The sequence below is a fragment of the Amblyomma americanum genome, chromosome 5, assembly GCF_052857255.1.
Source record: "Amblyomma americanum isolate KBUSLIRL-KWMA chromosome 5, ASM5285725v1, whole genome shotgun sequence".
Classification (NCBI taxonomy): domain Eukaryota; kingdom Metazoa; phylum Arthropoda; class Arachnida; order Ixodida; family Ixodidae; genus Amblyomma; species Amblyomma americanum.
In genome coordinates, this window is record NC_135501.1 from 122,005,681 (window position 1) to 122,026,031 (window position 20,351).

Sequence of the window (20,351 nt, forward strand, 5' to 3'; positions counted from 1 at the left end):
GCTTGGGCGCCCAGAAGGGTAGATGAAATTGTATTAGCAATGTATTGTATTAATAATATCTTGCTTCAAGCATGTGTAGAAGAATGTGCCACAAAGACAGCTGTATTGAGAAACATTATTTAGTGCTTTCGCAAGGTGTGATAGAAAAGTTTTGGAGACCATCGGTATTTTCAGGACGCGACAAGAGTGAGCGCAGGGGATGCGCTGTTCGGCAAGGGTGAAGAAGATGAAGGGGCTCATTGTCCGTTGATGTTTACAGCGTGTTATGAGTAGATCAGATTTCTCCAGAGCGGGTTATAGGCCCGCCTAGGAGACGTGTGTGGAAATGGTGTTGAGTGCCTGTTGGAGTGTGGTTTGGACCTGTCTGTGAGCTAGTGGCCACGCACAGGGTGCGATCGTCTGCAAAGTAAAACGAATGAAGATCGGGAATGTCGGCTGGTGGTCAGGCGAGCGGCTCCATGTCTAGGTTACCGAGAATGGGGCAAACGACGGCACCTTGCGGGGAACCACGAGCGAGTGGGATAGGGTGAGGCAGTTTGTCGACGTAGTGGATACGGGCGGAGCGGTGGGAGAGGAAATATTTTATGTAATTGTACATATTGTGTCCGCACTGTGTGTCAGCGAGCATGCTGAGGATGTGGTCGCGTAATATGTAGTCGAAGCGCGGAGGCCACACGCTCGCGTGTTCTCTCTCAAAATCATTATATCTGTAGTACAATCATGGTTTTCGGCAGGCTTTTGAAAGGTAGCACGGAAGTGGTTCTGAAGAACACCACAAAAATAAAGCACAAATGTCTTCTACTCTTCCGACAAAGAATGTGGTCACTAAGGACAAGAATTTTAACAGTGCCTGTACAGCAGTATCAGAGAGATGGGCAAGCATATTGTAATGCACATTGTCTGGGCCTGGTGCACGGTGTAAGAAGTAGCTTAGGTGACTGAGCGGCGCGGGCTGGGCGCGAAGTGGGGGAGAAGGCGTGGAGTTCTCCTTTCTCCACGCGTCAAGAGAGGGCGCTAGCAACTTGCGCCCGCTGAGACCCCCGCGCGCCGTCTTCGCGCGCGCCTACATCATCGGCTGGTTACCGCTGTGTTGCTTCCACGTGCAGCGTGGCCACGTGGTTGCTGCCCACCGTGTTTTCTCAACGCATTTTTCACTTGGCCGTCAGGTACGTCTGAACCTTCGGACTGTTTCATGAGCCTGCATAATGGGAAAGTGCTTCGTACCGTTTTGCAACACTGGTTACAAGTCTTGCAAAGAAAAGTACTCGCTTTTCAAGCCGCCAAACGATGAAGCAAGACTTGAAGCATGGAGACGGGCTATACCTCGTAAAGACCGCATACTCCAAAGGACGGACCGTGTTTGTGAAAAGCATTTCGCTTCTCATTTTATCCTGAAGACATGGTCTGCGGAAATCGACGGTCATGTGTTGATGTCTGGAACAAGAAGAGTGGGCCTTTCAAAAGACGCTGTGCCATCACTTTTCGAAGGCGCTCCAAGCTACCTCTCGAAAAAGATCAAAAGCCCTCGAAAGCATGTGAAACGGCTAGCGCTTCCTGTGGCTGCTTCTGTGAGTGACCGGAACAGTGACAGCAGCAGCGCGCTGATGTTAGCTAGCAACATAGATGTTTTTCCAGCGGACAGTATGGAAACATCTTCTGACGACAACGCTTGTGTTGCAAAATCCAGTGAGAATGACTCATCTCACTCATCGTTCGAGCAGCTTTTCAGTGGAGTATCTTGCATTAGCCTACCACAGCCTTCATGGGCAGCGCATCTCATCAATGTAGCAGGAATGACGGACGTCGTGTTTATTGACGCCGCGGTAGCGCATAGGACCAGCGACGGATCGTCGGTACTGTTTAACAGGAAGGCGGTGCACATCAAAAGCGACATGACCGTGCAAGTCTACATATTCGACAAGTTGATCGACCCTACTGCAGTGGGCATAAGTCCCGTCGCCACGTCACCCCTTGAAGTTCAAACCATGCTGAAAGTTGTTGACAACACGGATGTCTGTGGGGGAGGACCTAGTTTGAAGGACTTCCCTGATGTGTCCCCTGAATGTGCTTTTGTGGACTCTCAAAAAAACTGGAGACACAACAAATGCCTTTTGGTGACATCTCTGGGTGCCATCTGTCGTCTGTGTTCTGGCCTTGCTGACACCCTAAGGATACATGCTGATCGCCGAGCTGCCCGAGCCAAGCAGCAAATACCTTTCAAGCGTTTCAGGTTGTCGGTGGGGCCTGTCCAGCAACAGAAGCTTTCTGTTTTGCGACGTGCAAGGTCAGCCCTTCAGCGTTCAAGAGCACGACTGGAAAAGTGCAACAAGCTTCTACTGGGGCAGTTGCAGGCGGCGATGAAGCAGCTAACAGATTTGAAGGAACAAGATATCAAGGAGAAACTGAAGGGACTTGATATACCGCCAGCACAGCTGCTTTTGTTAGAAGAATGTATAGCAGCGGCTAAGTGCGCATCAAAATCAAGCAGACGGTACACGGACGACTGGATCCTGTTGTGCCTCTTGCTGCATATACGGAGCCCGGCCACCTACTCTTTTTTACGGAACAATGACATATTGCCTTTGCCGTGCGTCACCACCGTGAGAAAATATATTAGCATGGTTGGCCAGAAGTGCGGTTTTGATGAGAACTTCTTCAAAGCCCTCAAGATAAAGGTTGCCGCAAAGACCGCTTTCCAGCGGAGGGGAATCCTTATCTTGGACGAAATTCAAGTAAGAAAAGAAGTGGCCGTCAACTCGCAGACAATGACGTACACCGGTCTTGTTGATCATGGAGAAAAAAATATTCAAAGCAATGAAATCGCAGATCATGGCCTCGTCTTTGCTTTTGCACCGTTTGGTGAAACATGCTTACAGCCAGTAGCCGTATTTTCATCGAAAGGACCAACTAAGGGGACGCTGCTTTCTCAACTCCTGATCCAATGTATCGTACACCTAGAAAACGCCGGCTTGTTCGTCGACGGAGTAGTGTGTGACGGTGCTTCCACCAACCGGGCGATGTGGAAGCAGCTCGGTATCACTGGTTCTCTGGGTCACGTTCGTAATTCTTTTGAGCACCCAATGGACAGTTCTAGAAATGTGTACGTACTGTCTGATACACCTCATCTTTTCAAGTGCATCAGAAACAGGCTACTAGACAAGAAGGTTCTCAAAAGAGACGGGAAGCTGATAAGGTGGTCCTGCTATGATGCCTTGTTCGTTGCAGACAACAAGAACAAAACAGAGCTCAAAGTATGTCCCAAAATAACATACAGCCACATAAACCCTTCCAAGATGCTCAGGATGAGGGTAAAGCTTGCTACGCAGATATTCAGCAACTCTGTGGCTAAAGGAATTCTTTTTTATGCAAAGAGAGGTGCGCCTCGTCTAACCAATGTGGAGCCGACGGTCGAATTCACGCTTTTTTTAAATGACTTGTTTGACGCTTTAAACCGGCGCTTTCCGGCAGAAGGTTTAAAACTGGAGTGCAAGGATTTTGGTGTCCTGGAATCTGCATCCGAGTGGCTGGACTCGTGGGAGCAACAGGTCGTGACCGGTGAAATCCATAAGGACCTCTTTCTCAGGCAAGCTTGTGGGCAGAATGAGCACCCGACGTTTCCCACCTTCCTACAGCTGTACCGCATGCTCAGCTTATATTCTTTGGTAAAACCGCCGAAGTTTGGGAATTGTACGGTGCTTGATAAAAGGCAAGCAGCTGTTGTGACTTTGGCTGACATCAGAGAAATATATAAGGGCTCAGCTGCGCAACATGCGGGAAAGTTGCATGAACTGAAGCAAAGACTTGACGGGCTCATCGATGATGGAAACTGGGAGTGCGACGATGTCTTCGATTTCGACGACCCTGACACAGATGCAACTGTAGTTGACTGCATTGTCTACTACGTTACAGGGTTTGTGTCAAGAAAACTTCGCAATGTTACAACCTGCTCCGTTTGCAAGGGTGCTCTTGAAGGACAGAAAGGTCTCGCAAATGTGCCCGAAGCCGATCTCGTGAACTGCAAAACCAGGGGCTGGCTCACGCATCCAAATATGCACCTCTTTGACTTGTTCAAATACACTGAGGAAAGGTTCGCTAAGTACGCAGATGACAGGGATGCATACGACAAAACTACTGATGCCGTGCTAGAGAATTTCCACTTCACGTTTCCTTGTGGTACGCACAAAGAAGAAATGCTTGCCAAGTTGCTACATTACTACATATGCCTACGCATGCGTCAGTACTGCAGGCAACTGAAGAACAAGCATGAAAAGAGGAGCCAAGACTTGCGCAAAATGTCTAAGCTTGTGTAAGCAGGACCGCTTCAACGAACTGAACATGCCTTTTCTTGCTTATTCGCGTTTCATTCGCTTCTTTTATCGAGCATGTTATTTGTATTGACGTTTTGTATTACATGCTTTGTTGCCTGAAAATTCTAAAATTCAGTAAATAAATGACGTGAAAAAAAAGTGTTTTGATGCGATGCTATGCTACATATGCGGGGAATAGCAAAGAAATAATGCCGGTGGCTTTTTAGCTAGCGACGCCAAATAAGGTTGATTAAAATACTACATGCGTAATGAAAAAAAAAACGCTGTTAGCTTGTATCATTACGCGATTGCGACAGCAAGCACGGCCGCAACAGTAGCTGTTCCATAACCCTATAACATCCTGTCAATACGAACGAATTGCTCAGGCCTCGGCTTTTCTTGTTAAGGAAAGGTAATGATTTATATCCAGCCTCCCGCAAAACTGAACCAAACCGTTCCTCGGCCAGATTTCTTTCTTACTGCGCGCGGTTTATAATCAGGGCGTCGGACTCTGTCGGCACCCCAGAACTAAGTATGAACAGGGTTAAACGAGCAGACCTAATATTAAGCACAAACAGCTCGAAGTTCTTTGAAAGCACTGTGTTAAAACGGAAAATGCCGATGCCCTCAGCAAAGTGCTTCTTGCACCATGAGCGGGGCGCAGTTTTCGCATTGACGGGGCGTGCGGGAGGCCGGGCCAAAGGGGCGCAGTTGCTCGCGCCATCTGTAGGCGCTCTCTAGAAGCAGAGCCTTTCCGCCGTGCGCCCCGCGCCGCCGCTCTCTCACCTAAGCTACTTCTTACACCGTGCTAAGGACATGTGAGAAAAATTGTTGCAGTGTGGTCTCTTCCCTCAATGCCCGGCATTTGCCCTGTCACCTCCCTGCATGAGGCGCGCAGGAAGTTCGGTGCAAGGGAAGGCCCACTGGAAATGTTTTTCAATGCCTACGTCGGCCGCTATTAATTGCCTGTGCTGCTCTACCTCAGTAAACACTTTCTTTTACATTGTCACTTGGTGCAGTAAGCAGGACAGATATCGCAGAATAACTTACCTTACCTTACCAAGCAGACCTCACTGACATTTCCAGCTGCGAAACTTTCCATAAAGTCCATGTATAAAATATGGCGGTCTGAGAGGGCCGAAGTTTGGGTAGCTACGATTTTCCAAGCAGTTCAGGGTCAATAGCGTTAATTGTGTTGAAGTTTCAAAAATAAAGGTTGTCTACAAACGCACAACCAGCAGAATACACAATTAGTGCAACAGATACAACAACGAAAGTTCATAGATATAATAGTCCATGGGATAAGTTAAGATGTACAAAAAAGAAAAAAACAAACGCTTCTCAGAAGAATATGGCGACAAACGGTAAGAGTTTTATTTGTGGCTTCCAGACTCCGCCACCATCTCTAATCCCCGGAAGCATTTTAAAGACCATGCTGAACCAATAGATAACACCGTTTATGTTTGACGGATTGCTTAAGGAAATGTAAAGAAAAAAGAAGCCGATCATAGTTATAACCCCCACCTCTCCGTATTAAAGGGGACGCTCCTATCTTCCATCCATCCATCAATCCATCCACCCGTAAGGTAGCTACTGAGAGCAGTCACTTTTTGAAGCGGAGGTGTCCAACTGCTATGATCTACGAGGTGTGATTAGGAAAGCGTCGAAACAGGAGAAAACGCATGCCGCTGTACAATAGCGCTGATAGTTCAAATCAGGTGGCGTGGGGATTGCTCCTCGTGGCCAACGAATGTTGGGTTTGCAGTGAACTTCTTGCAAGCCTCGTGTACTCACTTTCGGCTTTGGGCGCAAAAAAGCGTTGGATTTCCTCATCCTGCAGCGCTTAGGAGAAGGACTTTTTCTTCAAATCAAAAAATTATGGCATCATCTCTTTAGCCGCTGCGAGCGCACCATGGACGCTCACCACCAGGCTGTACTAGGTAGAACTTAAAAAATAGCTGGTGGTTTAGCATTGCTAAGCACAAATTATGTTGCGAAAGCACGGTTTTTCGCACATGTACACCACCGCCACGTGCATTAAAGCGCAATTGGGGTGTCCACTGACCCAGGGAGCCAGTTATGCACGCCTTCAAACTTTTCATCGTCAATGTCAGTTTACTCTACGTACGCCGGTGGCCTGTGCTCCAATGCCGCCTTTATGCAGCAATGTTGTCAACGCCAACGCGTATTTGTCTAATGGATTGTTTCCGCCACAACGTTGTCCACGCCAACGCAAGTAGCGCATATCTCTCTGACACAACCACCTCATAGCTCAAAGCATGAATACTAGTTTGATAGCAGTATTAGTTGGTCAAGATGACGGTGTGCAATGCACAGCGCGAGAGTGTGCTGCATGTTAACACGAGGCCTGTTAGGGCGCGTTCACACTTGTCCAAAACTCCGGTGAGCGAAGCGGATTCGCTCGTCGGGAAAACTAGGACCTGTTCTCATCTGTTGACGCCAGGGCGAGGCGGAACCGCCGCGCCGCTGCTTTTTCTCGCTTTTCCACACACTTCCCGGTCACCACGTCACCGCTCGCGGCGTACACAGATATAGTTAGAAAAGAGCATAAATCGATGCTGTCTGTGTACAATAACCGTATGCACGCTTGCGTACGTAAACGCAAGCACATTCCCATTAGACAGTTTTAGCTGTGCGTACGCAGCGGCTTAGCGTACGCAAGGAGTTTGCGGGGACGGTAGTGCGCATGCGCAGAACGCAAGCGCAAGCCCTGCGTCTTGCGTGCGTACGCTAGCCAGCGGACTTTACGTTGCGCCGCTTGCGTGGCTTGCGTACGCAAACGTTGACAAGATGGCGGCGCCCTGCTCGCCCGCTTCGGAATAAATGCATGTCGCCGCTGGATTCTCCGACGCAATAGCTCGCTCAAATGGTAGCGATTCGCTTTTATTTCGCCTACTCTTGCCCACACCTAGCGGTATAAGTGATAACTAGCCCCTGTTTTTCAGCCAATTTGGCGACTTTCAAGCTCCTAGGCCTAACTGAATGCAGTGTGTTTTCCTCGTAGCAACGACACCTGGCAAAGCAGTTTTCTAGCTTTTAGCCAGTTCTTACATTTTCTTCGGTTTGCATAGTTTTTCTTCTTGGATCAAAAAAGGCTCCCAGTGCACTCACACTAGTTATTAGTAATCACGCATGAAATTTTCTTCACCCGAGCGTTGATGTGCTTTGACGTCATGTCACTAGATGGCGCTACGTGCGCCTGAGGGACGCTAGGGCACGGCCAGCTAAAACTATACTTCGGAGCCGACAGCGTAAAACACGCAGCGCCGTAGCGCTTTGCGTACGCACAGCTAAAACTGTCAATTTTTAGTTCAGCGTATGCAGACTCGCACAAAATGCCCAGCCTAGTGGCGCCATCTGCTCGCCAGGAAGGGAACTAGTGCTCTCAACAAAACCGGCGCTCCTCTTAGGCCTTGTAGCGGCAGAATCGTCACTCTAAATAAAAATAAAGCAAATTTTTCACTTATACTTTTGCTTATAGGTGAGGTGAGACGAAGAGATGTACCGGTGCCCGATTTATGGCCAGTGAATGCGCTGAAAAAGGCCGTAACAATGACCAATTCATTCCGAGGCGAGGGGTCCTGCGTCGAAGAGCGCTGCCATGTTTTTCGCCGCGGCGGCGGCGAACGCGAAAAATTTGGGTCTAGCCCGATCGGCCTCGCCGCGCCGCTTTTCGTCTCGCTCGGCGTCAAAAGCGGCCGAATCCACTTCGCTCGCCGGATTTTTGGACAAGTGTGAACGGGCCCTTATGGCGCGTTCACACTTGGACATTCGGCGGCGAGAGCAAGTGAAATCCGCTGCCGCCGAAAAGCTGCATCGTTCACACTTCCCGGCCACCGCGTTTCCGCTCATCGTCCGTGCGTTGTCTGCTCACGGCGTACACAGGTATGGCAAGTGGTTAATCCATGCTGTTTACGTACCATAACCGTATACACGCTTAGGTACGCTACATGCAGCTATTTTGCCGGAGGTTACGCCATTTCTAGCATTCTCGCTTTTTAAAAGAAAAGATTAGCCTAGTGGCGTCATCTGGTGGTTAGGACGGGAACCACTGTTGTAAACAAACCGACGCCTCTCTCAAGCCTAAAAAGAAAGGAATCGTCACCCAAAATAAAAAAAAATAAAGAACATTTATCACTCACACTTTTTTGCGAAATGAGACGATACGAAAGAGAGCTGGAGCTTTTATGGGCATTTAACGCGCTGAAAAAGGCAGTAACAGCGATAAAATCAACCCGAAGCGAGGCATCCTGCATCGAAGTGTGCCGCCATGTTCGTCGCCGAACTTCGTACTCGCCTTCCTATTGGCTGACGAGATTCGGCGGATTTTTTTTTCCGTCGGCAGAATTCGGTCCTGGACCGATCGGGCTTTCCGCTGGTTATTTCGGCGGAATCTCTGCCGCGGCAGCGGATTGCGCTCGCTCTCGCCGCCGAATGTCCAAGTGTAAACGCGCCATAATGGCGCGTTCACACTTGGACATTCGGCGGTGAGAGGAAGCGGAATCTGCGGCCGCCGAAATGCTGTCTCGTTCATGCTTCCCGGCCACCGCATCGCCGGTCATCGTGTGTTTGTCGTCTGCTCACGGCGTTCACAGAGGTGGCAAGAGGTTAATCGATGCTGTCTACATACCAAAACCTTATGCACGCTTGCGTACGCTAAATGCAGCTATTTTGTCGGACGTTACGACATTTCTACCATGCTCAACTTTTAAACGCCCAGTGGCGCCATCTGGTGGTTAGGACAGGAACCATTATTGTCAACAACTCCACGCCCCTCTTAAGCCTAAAAGGGGAAGAATCGTCACCCGAAATAAAAATAAAGCAAATTTATCGCTCAAGCGTTTTCTTATGGGCGAGATAAGACAAAGAAGAAGACCGCTGGCTCTTTTATGGCCTGTGAACGTGCTGAAAAATGCAGTAACAGTGACGAATCCAGTCCGAAGCGAGGCGTCCTGCATCGAAGGGCGCCGCCATGTTTGTCGCCGCGGGTACTCGCCTTCCTATTGGCTGACGAGATTCGGCGGATTTTTTTCCGGCGGCAGAATTCGGTCCTGGACCGATCGGCCTTTCCGCTGGGTATTTCGGCGGAATCTATGCCGCGGCAGCGGATTCCGCTCGCTCTCGCCGCCGAATGTCCAAGTGTGAACGCGCATTAGGCTGCGCCAATAGCCGAGTGCTCTTGCACAGTGGCCAGCGAAGGTGATCCGTACGTGCCGCCGCTGGTTCAAATACCCAGTCGCGGACATTTATTTGATATAGATTTTTTTATCGTTTTCCCTTTTCAGAAACCCGCAAACACCGCAAGCTTACAAACATCGCTGGATCATGCGCAGGGTTTCCCCATCAGAATAGTGCTTTCGAAGTAATATTGAGTTTTATTTATTTGGCATGACAATTTGCTCAAGTTTGCAGCAGGTAAAAACCTGCTCCTGAAAAGATTTCGCTTCTATTTCAACTACCATTTTTATCATTTCCGAAATTGTTCGCTGACGCGCCTGATATATAATGCAATGGATGCTTTGGGGCTTGTGTCTCCACTTCGTCATTATCGGAAAATGTGAGTGTGTAGTACCAAACGGAAAACGTCGTACTCAGTCTGTACTTTAACAGTACCTCTTGCTAGGCTAGTTGGTGCAACACTGCGTAAGAAAAGTAAAAACAGCGCTAATTTTTAAACAAACCACAAAGACAGCGCCCGTCCTGTTTCGTCCTTTGTGGTCTTTCTGTGTGGTTTGTGTGAAAATTAGCGCTGTTTTTACTTTTGTTACTCAATATGTAGGTACATGAAACAGAGAGTGTGCTATCACAAAAGAGAACAGAATGTGTTGCACAAAGCTACCAAACGAGACTTCGCGGGCTCAAGTTAGTCACAAGTCATTCGTTAGCCCCGCAGAGAAAACTTTGATCGTCATAAAGGTTCATGCTATGTGGTGTCATGGCATGTTGGCAGAACCTTTCTGCTAACCTTTCAACTGTTTGCCGTATTTTGATAGGTTGTTTAAACTCACCGTAACATTCTTGCGCAACAAAGGCGAGACACACCGTCCGTGCGTATTTCTTCTCTAGGTCTTGTCTTTGTAGTGCTAAGGCTTAAGCTAAATGCTGACCTTGTTGCAAGCAAATTTACCGCACGACTACACTGCGACCCGTGTCCCGTTTAACATGACTACAACGCTAGTTGCACATCAAAGTGCCGCCTTTGAGCAGATGTGCTCAGTCGTTTGGGATCGACAACGCATGGCTTGTTTGGTCTACCTGCACACGCAGCGCTGTTGAAAACGATCATTCATTTTACAATTACCCGTCATCCTGTGCGACATCACTGATGTCGCACTGAAAGCTTTAGCTCGCTTCATCGGTAAGGAAAATAAATAAGCAGGAATAAAAAGAAACGCAGCTAGAAGGGCGTTGACCAAGCGCAGACCGTTAAGGGCTCGCCGAAGAGCAAAATAAGTGCAGTGGTTGTTTTGATAGGTTCCAAGAGACAGTTCTACACTTTCGATATAAACGCGTTCATCCTGCTTAGGCGACAAAATACGAAAACAAACAGGTGCACGCGCTCCACTGTCGTGTTCATGTCGACAGGAAACGCTTCATTGGAAACACAGCATCAAATGAGCTTGGGTCAGTTTGTTACACTGAGTCTGAAAAAAAAAGCGAGATACAGCAATCTTGTAGAGGGTTCGTCAAAAGTTTCGAGGCCAGAGGGTCTGCTTTTGAGCCGTGTGGAGGGGCATTTACGTCACCACCGGAGCTCAATATAACTGTAAGGGGTAGGAGAAGCATCATTCTCGCCTCTTATAGCCTTGTTAGATTCGCAGCAGTGTTAAGGGCCCGGTTATACCTGTTCAAAGGAGGCCCTATATCCTGGGAACTTTTTACCAACCCTTGTACGTAACTCGCGACTCAGACAGACAAGACTAATGGGTCACCAAGAGAAGGAATGGTGGCGTGACATGGCAGCAACACGGAATTGGGAAGTGGGGCCTTGCAAGTTTTTCGCAAGAATACCTACATTGTCGGCTGTACGCATAAATGACCAAACTGAGCACTCGTTCTTTGGACAGTCAATGCTATATCTATCGCACAGCTTGTACAAAGAGCTCGAACTGTAGTAGTACAGCATCCTTTCAATGTAATTTTAGTTAACGTCCAATGGCTATATTTTTCTCAACCCGAGACTTTATTTTCTACGGTAGCTAGAAGCACAACTGCCATGTACGAACTCCGGAAACAGTCACCACTGTACTCGCGAAAACCCAGAGTTCCCATGTTTTAGCTTTAATATATGTAAAAGTAAAAACATAACCAAAACTACTTACATGGAAATTGTATTACCATTTACTACTTAGATTTCGTTCGGGGCTTATAACGCGAACGTAAAGGCCATTTTAGGAACACCACTCGTAAATTTTTTAGACTTTTTTAAATAGTCTATGCAGGATTTTTAAAGCCCATTATCGAAGTTTGCGACGCAAAACACCACTGGTTATCTTTAACAGGTGATTAAAATATTCGTGCAGAGCGTTGCAATATCTGGAAATTCTACACCCATCCAACATAATTTGGGGTCTGTTCTTTAGGAACTAGGGTTTGTTTTTCTTTTTTAATCTTGTGCAGAGCTTAGAAGCGCTGATAAAATCACCATATTAATATTGGCGGGAATGCCTGCCTGCATCTTTTTGTTTAGGAGCGGAAATAACTATTCTCATAAATGTCATTTAATGCTTTCGCAAGGCGGGATGGAAAAGGTCCTCAGTTATGATATTAGGAGTGAAAAATTGGTCCTAAACAATACAAAATTATGGTGATTTTTGCCACACTGTCCGAAAAAGATGCGAATTCCAATCTACAGCTATTTTGTACCAGGTCTCTCAAACGGTAAAAGTGCCGTTTTCAGGTATTTCTCTCAGCCTAATGACTCTACTGATGCTACTTATATGCATACTCGGCGTTCCATTTTTTTTAAAGAATCAAATGCATAGAAAGACTGCCTGAACAAAAAGCATAGTGCTCTCGCCGTCGCCGGCTTCCGATGTGCACAGTCAAGTTTATACCGTTCGGCTGTACGATACAGCGTCCGCTGTACATTTGCCCGTTGCTTTTTTTTAAATTGGTATTGGGGGTATTAAGAATGGCCGCCAGCAGGTATTAGGATTGGCGCCAGCATGTCTGGAGGATTGCCACCAAGACAGAATCTCTCGCCATGTGTCTGCGGTATGCATTTACCGCGCTCGCCCGGTCGTTGCTGCGTGGCACAAGCGGGAGTAGGGTTCTGCGAACATCCCTTTATGGAGTAGCTGTCCCGGGCCGCGAAGTTGTTCGGGCTGTCTTCCGATTTTCTCCGACGTCTCCACCGACCGGACTACTCCTGACCTCCCGGGCACAGCACCAGCGTGGGAACAGATCTCCACAGTGGCTTGTCTGCAGGCTTCGCTCGCCATGCCAAATGGCAGAACCACTGGGGATTGTCTCCCGACGGGGCTATGCCTCGGTTTCTTCGAAGTTCACCGACCGGCGGAGAGCGGGCCGACCACCTGACGTCGCCTGCCAGCCTGACGGGGTCCTGGCCGCACACCCCTCTCCCTCGGGCTCAACTTATGCCAGGGGCGTGTTCATGTGTGCGGAGGTGTCTGTTTGTGCGTGATAGCGCAAGATTTGTCCACACCCACCACGGCGAGGGCGTCCCCTACCTGGGGAATCTAGGGAAGACGCAGTGTATAAAACTGGACTGCAGATGCAGTTGAAGCAGCTCACTTCAGAACTCAAGAGCTTGTAAATATGTAAAATAAACCAAGTCTTCTTCCTCCACTAACGAATCCTTCACTCAGCTGCACTCCTGTCCTGGACGGAGCGGACGTCATCTTTACCGAGGTTGTGTCGAGAAGCGACCCCGGTCCCCACCTTCAACAACTGGTTGGCAGCACTTGGGATGGACCAGGTGACATCGTTCTGCATATACGGGTGAGCGCTTTGCTTTGTTCTATGATTCACCAGGCTTTAAACTCTGTGTAAAAAGTTTGAACTGCTGGTAATCGGGTGTCTGTAGCACAGTGTAGTTTGCACAGAACCATAGAACATTAGCGAGTGGGCAAAGCCACCATTTGGGGCAACGTTCATGGACTTCAAGAAGGTTGATAGGGAAGAGCTGTTGCTGATGTGTGATGAGTTGGATGTGGAAGTGGAGGAAGGAATGAGGAAAGGTGCAATCATAAAAGCAATCAATAATAGCGATGCGGATGAAGAAGCGATGCAAATTGCTTGGGAAATGGCAAAGAAATAGCTGGAACGGCGAAGAAAGAAAGCAGAGAATGAAAAAAAGAAAGCAGAGGATGAAAGAAAAGAAAAGCAAGCCGCAGATCAGATACAACTGAAAATGATGGAGCTCCAACTCGAAAGCCAGCGTCTGACAGCCCAAAACGGGGAGCAAGCATTAGTGACAGATTAAACAGGGTAGAATCTCACCGTACAGACAATTGTATGTATCCCTACAAGATGGGCGAAGACATCGGTCTGTATCTAATCAACTATGAAAGGGCGTGTCAAAAGAGCAAAATCGCAGAAAATTTGTGGTCACAACGCCTGCTAGGTCTTTTACCGTGCGAGGAGGCTAATGTGATCGCCAGGCTCAGCGAACAGGATGCGGGAAATTATGAAAAGGTGAAATCTGCTCTAATGAGGAAATACCGCCTTTCAGCTGAGGCATTTCGGCAGCATTTTAGGGAGGCAACAAAAAAAAAGCAATGAGGATTATGCGGAGTTTGCTTACACATTGAAAAGCAACCTTGTAGAGTGGCTTAAGGGGACAGGCGTGTACGAAAGCAGGGACAAGGTAGTTGAGTGTGTCTGTCTGGAGCAGTTTTTCCGCATCATTCCACCGTCCGTAAAACTATGGGTGCAGGACAATGAAAAGGTACAGACAGTAGAGCGAGCAGCTCAACTCGCAGACGAATTCTCGACGCGGAGAAAGGCGACTGCGGAGGAAGGCCAGTCAGAACGAGGAACTACCTCAAGAAAGTATTTGTCTTCTAGACGGCCGGCTCTAAATGGAAACGCGGGGCAGGGTGTAACACAAAAAAGTCACCGAAAAGGCTGCAGAGAAGAGCGGCAGTCAAACGAAGCACGAAGGGGTAGAAAAGGCGGGGAAAAAGAAGTTCGAGGCCAAGAAACAGGGCACATCGCTGCAAGATGTAGAAACCAGCGATTGGTGTTCTCGTATGTAAACGGTAGTGATGAAAACCTAGAACTGCTTCGCCCCTACCTTCATGAGTTAGAGGTAAACGGCAAGCCTTTAAGGTGCTCAGGGACAGTGCGGCTACGATGGATGTAGTGCACCTATCCTATGTTACGTCTGAGGATTTCACGGGAGGAGTAACGTGGATTAAACAGGTGTTGGAGGAGCACAGTGTTTGCTTACCTATGGCAAGGGTTGAAATTTCAGGTCCGTTTGGAAAACTGGTGACGAAAGCAGCCGCCTCGAAAACAGTTCCGCTGGAATATCCTTGTCTGTTCTCAAACCGGTCTGACCGGCTGTTGCGTGAGCGAGGGCAGATCTTTGGAGAAGGAAAAGTGCAGGCACTAACGGGCTCTAAAACCCGCCAGCTCGCCGCTCAGTTAACACAGGACCTGGGACAGGGAGAAGCAGAAATCGGAGCAGAACCTGAAATCATGGAGCCAAACCTAGTGGCTGAACAAGGGGCCGAGGTTGTCGCTAGATCAGGCGACATCGACGCAGCTGCGGCGCCAAGCGAACCGCAGGAAAAAGAGCCCGTCGGAGCGTCAATATTGGCCCCGACTTCGCGCAGTTTTGCGCGGCTATTGGAAATAGACAGGGGTATGCTGAAAGCAGAGCCAAAAAATGATCCTAGTTTGAGGCGCCTGCATGCTACCGCGGAAGAGGGCATAGCGAGGCGTAACATCACGATACTCGAAAAAGGCGGACTGCTGTACAGGCACTACAGACATCGCAAAGGCAAGACGTTTGATCAGCTGGTGATTCCGGAAAAATACCGGGCCGACCTTCTGAGATTGCGTCATGGGAACAGCTGGTCGGGACACTTGGGGATCAAGAAAACGAAAGAGCGACTTTTAATGGAGTACTACTGGCCAGGGTGATTCAAAGACGTGGAGCGGTACGTGTAGTCGTGTGACGCATGTCAACGAGTCGGGAAACCAGGAGACAAATGGAAGGCTCCCATGAAATTGGTTCTACTGATCACAGAGCCTTTTCGGCGGTTAGTGATTGACACGGTAGGACCCCTACCGCAGTCTAAATCGGGATACAAATATCTCCTTACCATGCTGTGTCCAGCAACGAAATTCCCCGAAGCAGTCCCCCTCAAAGAACTAAGCTCTACAGAGATAGTGGACGCTTTGCTCAGCACCTTTGCACGAATCGGTTTTCCCGCGGAGATTCAGGCGGATCAGGGAACCGTGTTCACCAGCGCCTTAACCACTACCCTTTTTGAAGAGGTGCGGTATAAAGTTAATACACAGTTCGGTATATCATCCCCAGTCGAACAGTGTCGAGAAAATGCACTCCGTGCTCAAAAGGGTTCTGCGCGCGTTGTGCTATGAACGGAAAAAAGACTGGGAGAGCTATTTGCCGGCAACCCTGTTTGCGCTCAGAACAGTTCCCCATGAAGCGACCGGATTCACCCCGGCTGAACTTGTGTATGGGAGAGCCCTACGTTCTCCTCTCCAGATTTTGCCAGAATTCTGGGAGGGAACAGGAGAAATCCAAACTGTCGTGAGTTACGTGTTAGAATTGCTCGACCGACTAAGTTCTACGCGTACCCTAGTAGAAGAAAATTTGAAAGCGGCACAGCAGGGGGCAAAAGTCCATTAGGATCAAAACGCAAGGCAACGAACATTTCAGACGGGCGATAAGGTTATGATTTTGCGACCATCCAGGAAAAACAAAATGGAAGTGCAGGGGGAGGGTCCGGTGGAAATTCAGCACAGGCTGTCAGAAACAAACTACGTCCTGAAAAAACCCGGCAAGAGAAATGAGGTTACCATCTACAACTGCAATTTGATGAAACCTTATGTAAGCAGGGAGGATCGAGGTGGTAAATATGATGTTAAACGCACCCGAGGAAGTACAGGCTGATCTACCTGAGTCAGCAACAGACCGCGATGCGGATTGCAGCGTCCAGGACATTCTTGCGCGCTCTGCGAGGGCTGATGTTCTGAAAGAGGAACAGGTAGATGAACTTAAGTGTCTTTTGGGGGAATTCAAAGCGATGTTTAGCAGTCGGCCAGGGAAAACTGACCTGATCACTCACGAGATTGAGCTGACCTCCTCCGAACCAATCAGGTCAAAAGCTTATCTAGTGTCACCACGTCAACGGCAGATCTTGGAGACGGAGATTAAGCGATTGCTCGAAATCGGGGTAATCGAACCAACTGAAAGTGATTACACTTCCCTTATGATTCTCGTCGAAGTGCCAGGTAAAGAGCCTCGTCCATGCGTGGACTATCGAAAACTCAATGCAATCACCAGAGACCAGCTCTATCCGATTCCCAATATTGAAGAGAGAGTGGAGCGGGTAAGTGGGGCACAGTTCATCTCTACGTTAGACCTGGTGAGGGGATATTGGCAGGTTCCTCTCTCAGACACCTCGAGCCGCTATGCCGCCTTCATTTCACCCATTGGGACATTCAGACCTCTAGTTTTAAGCTTGGGCCTCAATAACGCACCGTATAGTTTCTCCAAATTAATGAATATTGTATTTAAAGACATGCAGAGCTATGCAGTCCCCTACTTGGACGACATAGCCATTTTTTCGAACAGCTGGGAGGAGCATATCGCGCATCTGAGAAGCGTGTTGGCAAGGTTGCGGGACGCTGGGCTCACACTGAAGTCGGAAAAGTGTAAATTTTGTTGTTCACAAGTGACCTAACTGGGACACATTGTAGGTCGTGGAACTAGGCAGCCTTCGGAACTTAAAATTGAGCCCATAGCGGACTTTCCAACGACTCGAACAAAGAAAGACATCCGCTCTTTTATGGGGCTTGTTCGGTATTATCAGAGGTAAATTCCTCGCTATTCTCAACGATCGAGTCCATTGACAGATTCTTGTAAACCAGCGCAACGGCTCGAAGCCAAACAGAAAGGGACAAAACACAGCGCTGATGTCCCTTTCTGTTTGGCTTCGAGCCCTTGCGCTGGTTTACAAGAACTATGTCTGACCAACTCGCCCACCAGTTCATGTTGTACATTGACAGATGCGCTACGAAAGGGAGAGCCCGAAAGGGTTTTTTGGGATGAAGCAAAGGAGAGTGCCTTTCAAGAGCTCAAGAAAGTACTCATTTCACGGCCCGTACTGCGGACGCCTGACTACACAAAAGAGTTTGTAGTTCAGTGCGACGCGAGTGATAGGGGGATGGGCGTTGTATTGAGTCAGGTCGGAAAAGACAACGAAGAGCATCCCATCCTGTACGCAAGCCGGAAACTGACGCTTAGGGAGAAAGCTTACAGCGCCTCAGAAAAAGAATGCGCATGCTTAGTCTGGGCAGCACAAAAACTGTCATGCTACCTATACGGATCAAAATTCGTTTTTGAGACGGATCACTGCCCACTCACGTGGCTGAGGCAGATGTCTCAAAAGAACGGACGCTTGCTGCGGTGGAGCCTCATCCTTCAGGAGTACACCTTCTCTCTGAGGTATAAGAAACGGAAAATGAATGGCAATGCCGATAGTTTAAGCAGGCTATTCTGAAGTGCTTAAGGTGAAAAGGGTCCTCCAGCTTTTATGAGCGTGTGTGTGTGTGTGTGTGTATGCGTGTGTGTATGTGTGTGTATGTGTGTGTGTGTGTGGGTGTGTGTGTGTGTGTGTATTACTAGCGGACCTATGTATGTTTTTTTTTTCAAGTTTAGTTATCTACTTCTATCCATTTCATGCACGGCTCTGACTTTGTTGTGGCCCAAATATCTATGATACGTTGACTTAGATGGCGGAACCACTCGGAATCTGAATTTGTTGTTATTACCTTAAGGCTTATCCCAACAGATAATTATCTGTTGGGATAAGCCTGGTGGATCAGGAGCACAGACTGGGTGCTTTCGCGTCGTGTGGAGCCTTGTTGCTGGGACCGAACCGGCCGCTGTTTGCCATTGTGGGAGGTTTGGGGGTTGTTTTGGTGCTTGCAGAAGATAACCGGTCATCCCATTCCCAAGACCAGCCCATCTCTTATCGGCAAGGGAATGCTACCACTGGCCGAACGAGATTTTCCTGGCCGCCAGCTGGTATTAGGATTGGCGCCAGCATGTCTCGAGGATTGCCACCAAGACAGAATCTCTCGCCATGTGTCTGCGGTATGCATTTACCGCGCTCGCCCGGTCGTTGTCTCGAGGATTGCCACCAAGACCGAATCTCTCGCCATGTGTCTGCGGTATGCATTTACCGCGCTCGTCCGGTCGTTGCTGCGTGCGACAAGCGGGAGCAGGGTTCTGCGAAAATCCCTTTAAGGAGAAGCTGTCCCGGGCCGCGAAGTTGTTCGGGCTGTCTTCCGATTTTCCCCGACGTCTCCACCGACCCAACTACTCCTGACCTCCCGGGCACAGCACCAGCGTGGGAACAGATCGCCACAGTGGCTTGTCTGCAGGCTTCGCCGGCCATGATTAATGGCAGAACCACTGGGGATTATCTCCCGACGGGGCTGCGCCTCGGTTTCTTCGCAGTTCACCGACCGGCGGAGAGCGGGCCGACCACCTGACGTCGCCTGCCAGCCTGACGGGGTCCTGGCCGCACACCCCTCTCCCTCGGGCTCAACTTATGCCAGGGGCGTGTCCATGTGTGCGGAGGTGTCTGTTAGTGTGTGATAGCGAAAGTTTTGTCCACACCCACCATGGCGAGGGCGTCCCCTACCTGGGGAATCTAGGGAAGACGCAGTGTATAAAACTGGACTGCACATGCAGTTGAAGGAGCTCACTTCAGAACTCAAAAGCTTGTAAATATGTAAAATAAACCAAGTCTTCTTCCTCCACTAACAAATCCTTCACTCAGCGGCACTCCTGTCCTGGACGGAGCGGGCGTCATCTTTACCGAGGTTGTGTCCTGAAGCGACCCCGATCCCCACTTTCAACAGGGGAAAGGAAATGGCGCAGTATCTGTCTCATATATCGGCGGACACCTGAACCGCGCCGTAAGGGAAGGGATAAAGGAGGGAGGGAAAGAATAAAGGAAGAAAGAGTTGTAGCTAACGCACAGTTTGAGAAAAACTATCATTGGATACCAGGCGAGGAGAATTTTCGTTTACAACACAATATGATGCAGAGCACCTTGCCCGAAAAGAATCCTTCATAGTATTGTCGTTTTAAAGCATAAAAATGCTCACATACCCTCTTTGCCTGCATTCTGCAAGTAACAATTCCGGCACAATAATCACAAATGGGTGTAATTTGACAACGGCAGCAACTGAGCAAACAATGCTGCCTGAAGTCTCAGTGCCTTCTTCGGGGGCCGTGTCCATGTTCAGCTTTGCATCATGTGGCTGGTCGAGAACGATGCTCGGGACGGACAGGCTTGGTCGAAAGCCCCAGAACAAAGTTTGTGCTGTTCTGAATTAGCCACGGCGCCTATAAAGCTACAAAGGTCAACGTGAACATTCATGTGTGCTGTTGTTTTCTCTGCAACTTTCCCGCGTTTTCCTTGTTCTTTAAATGCTCCCACTGGCCAGCCACAAGCGTGAACTATCAGACTGCTACGCTTCAGAGGTTTCCTGGGATGAAGATCAGTGTCCTTGATATCTTTCATGTATTTTGTAAGCTTTGGGCGGAGACATGAGCCTATAAACCTCAAAAAATGTTCAAAGGCAGACACTGTGTTATGGTTGCTTGCGACCAACCGCTTACCTTGCGTTAATAACAGTAATTTCCACGATACACCTTCTCGTCATTTCTTATCGTTACGAAGATCTGAAAACGAAGCTAGCATTTTAACACCACCGTCTTTGTACATTCATGTTTCTACCTGTGAAGGAGAATTTTTTTCAATTTTTCTCTGACAATATTTTCTG

The 20,351-nt window shown here is 48.7% G+C and overlaps 1 protein-coding gene across 1 annotated transcript; it reads left to right on the plus strand.

The window, feature by feature from the left end:
• The first annotated feature begins 985 nt into the window (after positions 1–985).
• Positions 986–4,795, plus strand: LOC144134989 (uncharacterized). Its single transcript, XM_077667775.1, has one exon. It carries the CDS (start codon positions 1,206–1,208, stop codon positions 4,308–4,310), a length of 3,105 nt encoding a protein of 1,034 aa, XP_077523901.1. The 5' UTR covers positions 986–1,205; the 3' UTR covers positions 4,311–4,795.
• The last annotated feature ends 15,556 nt before the right edge of the window (positions 4,796–20,351 follow it).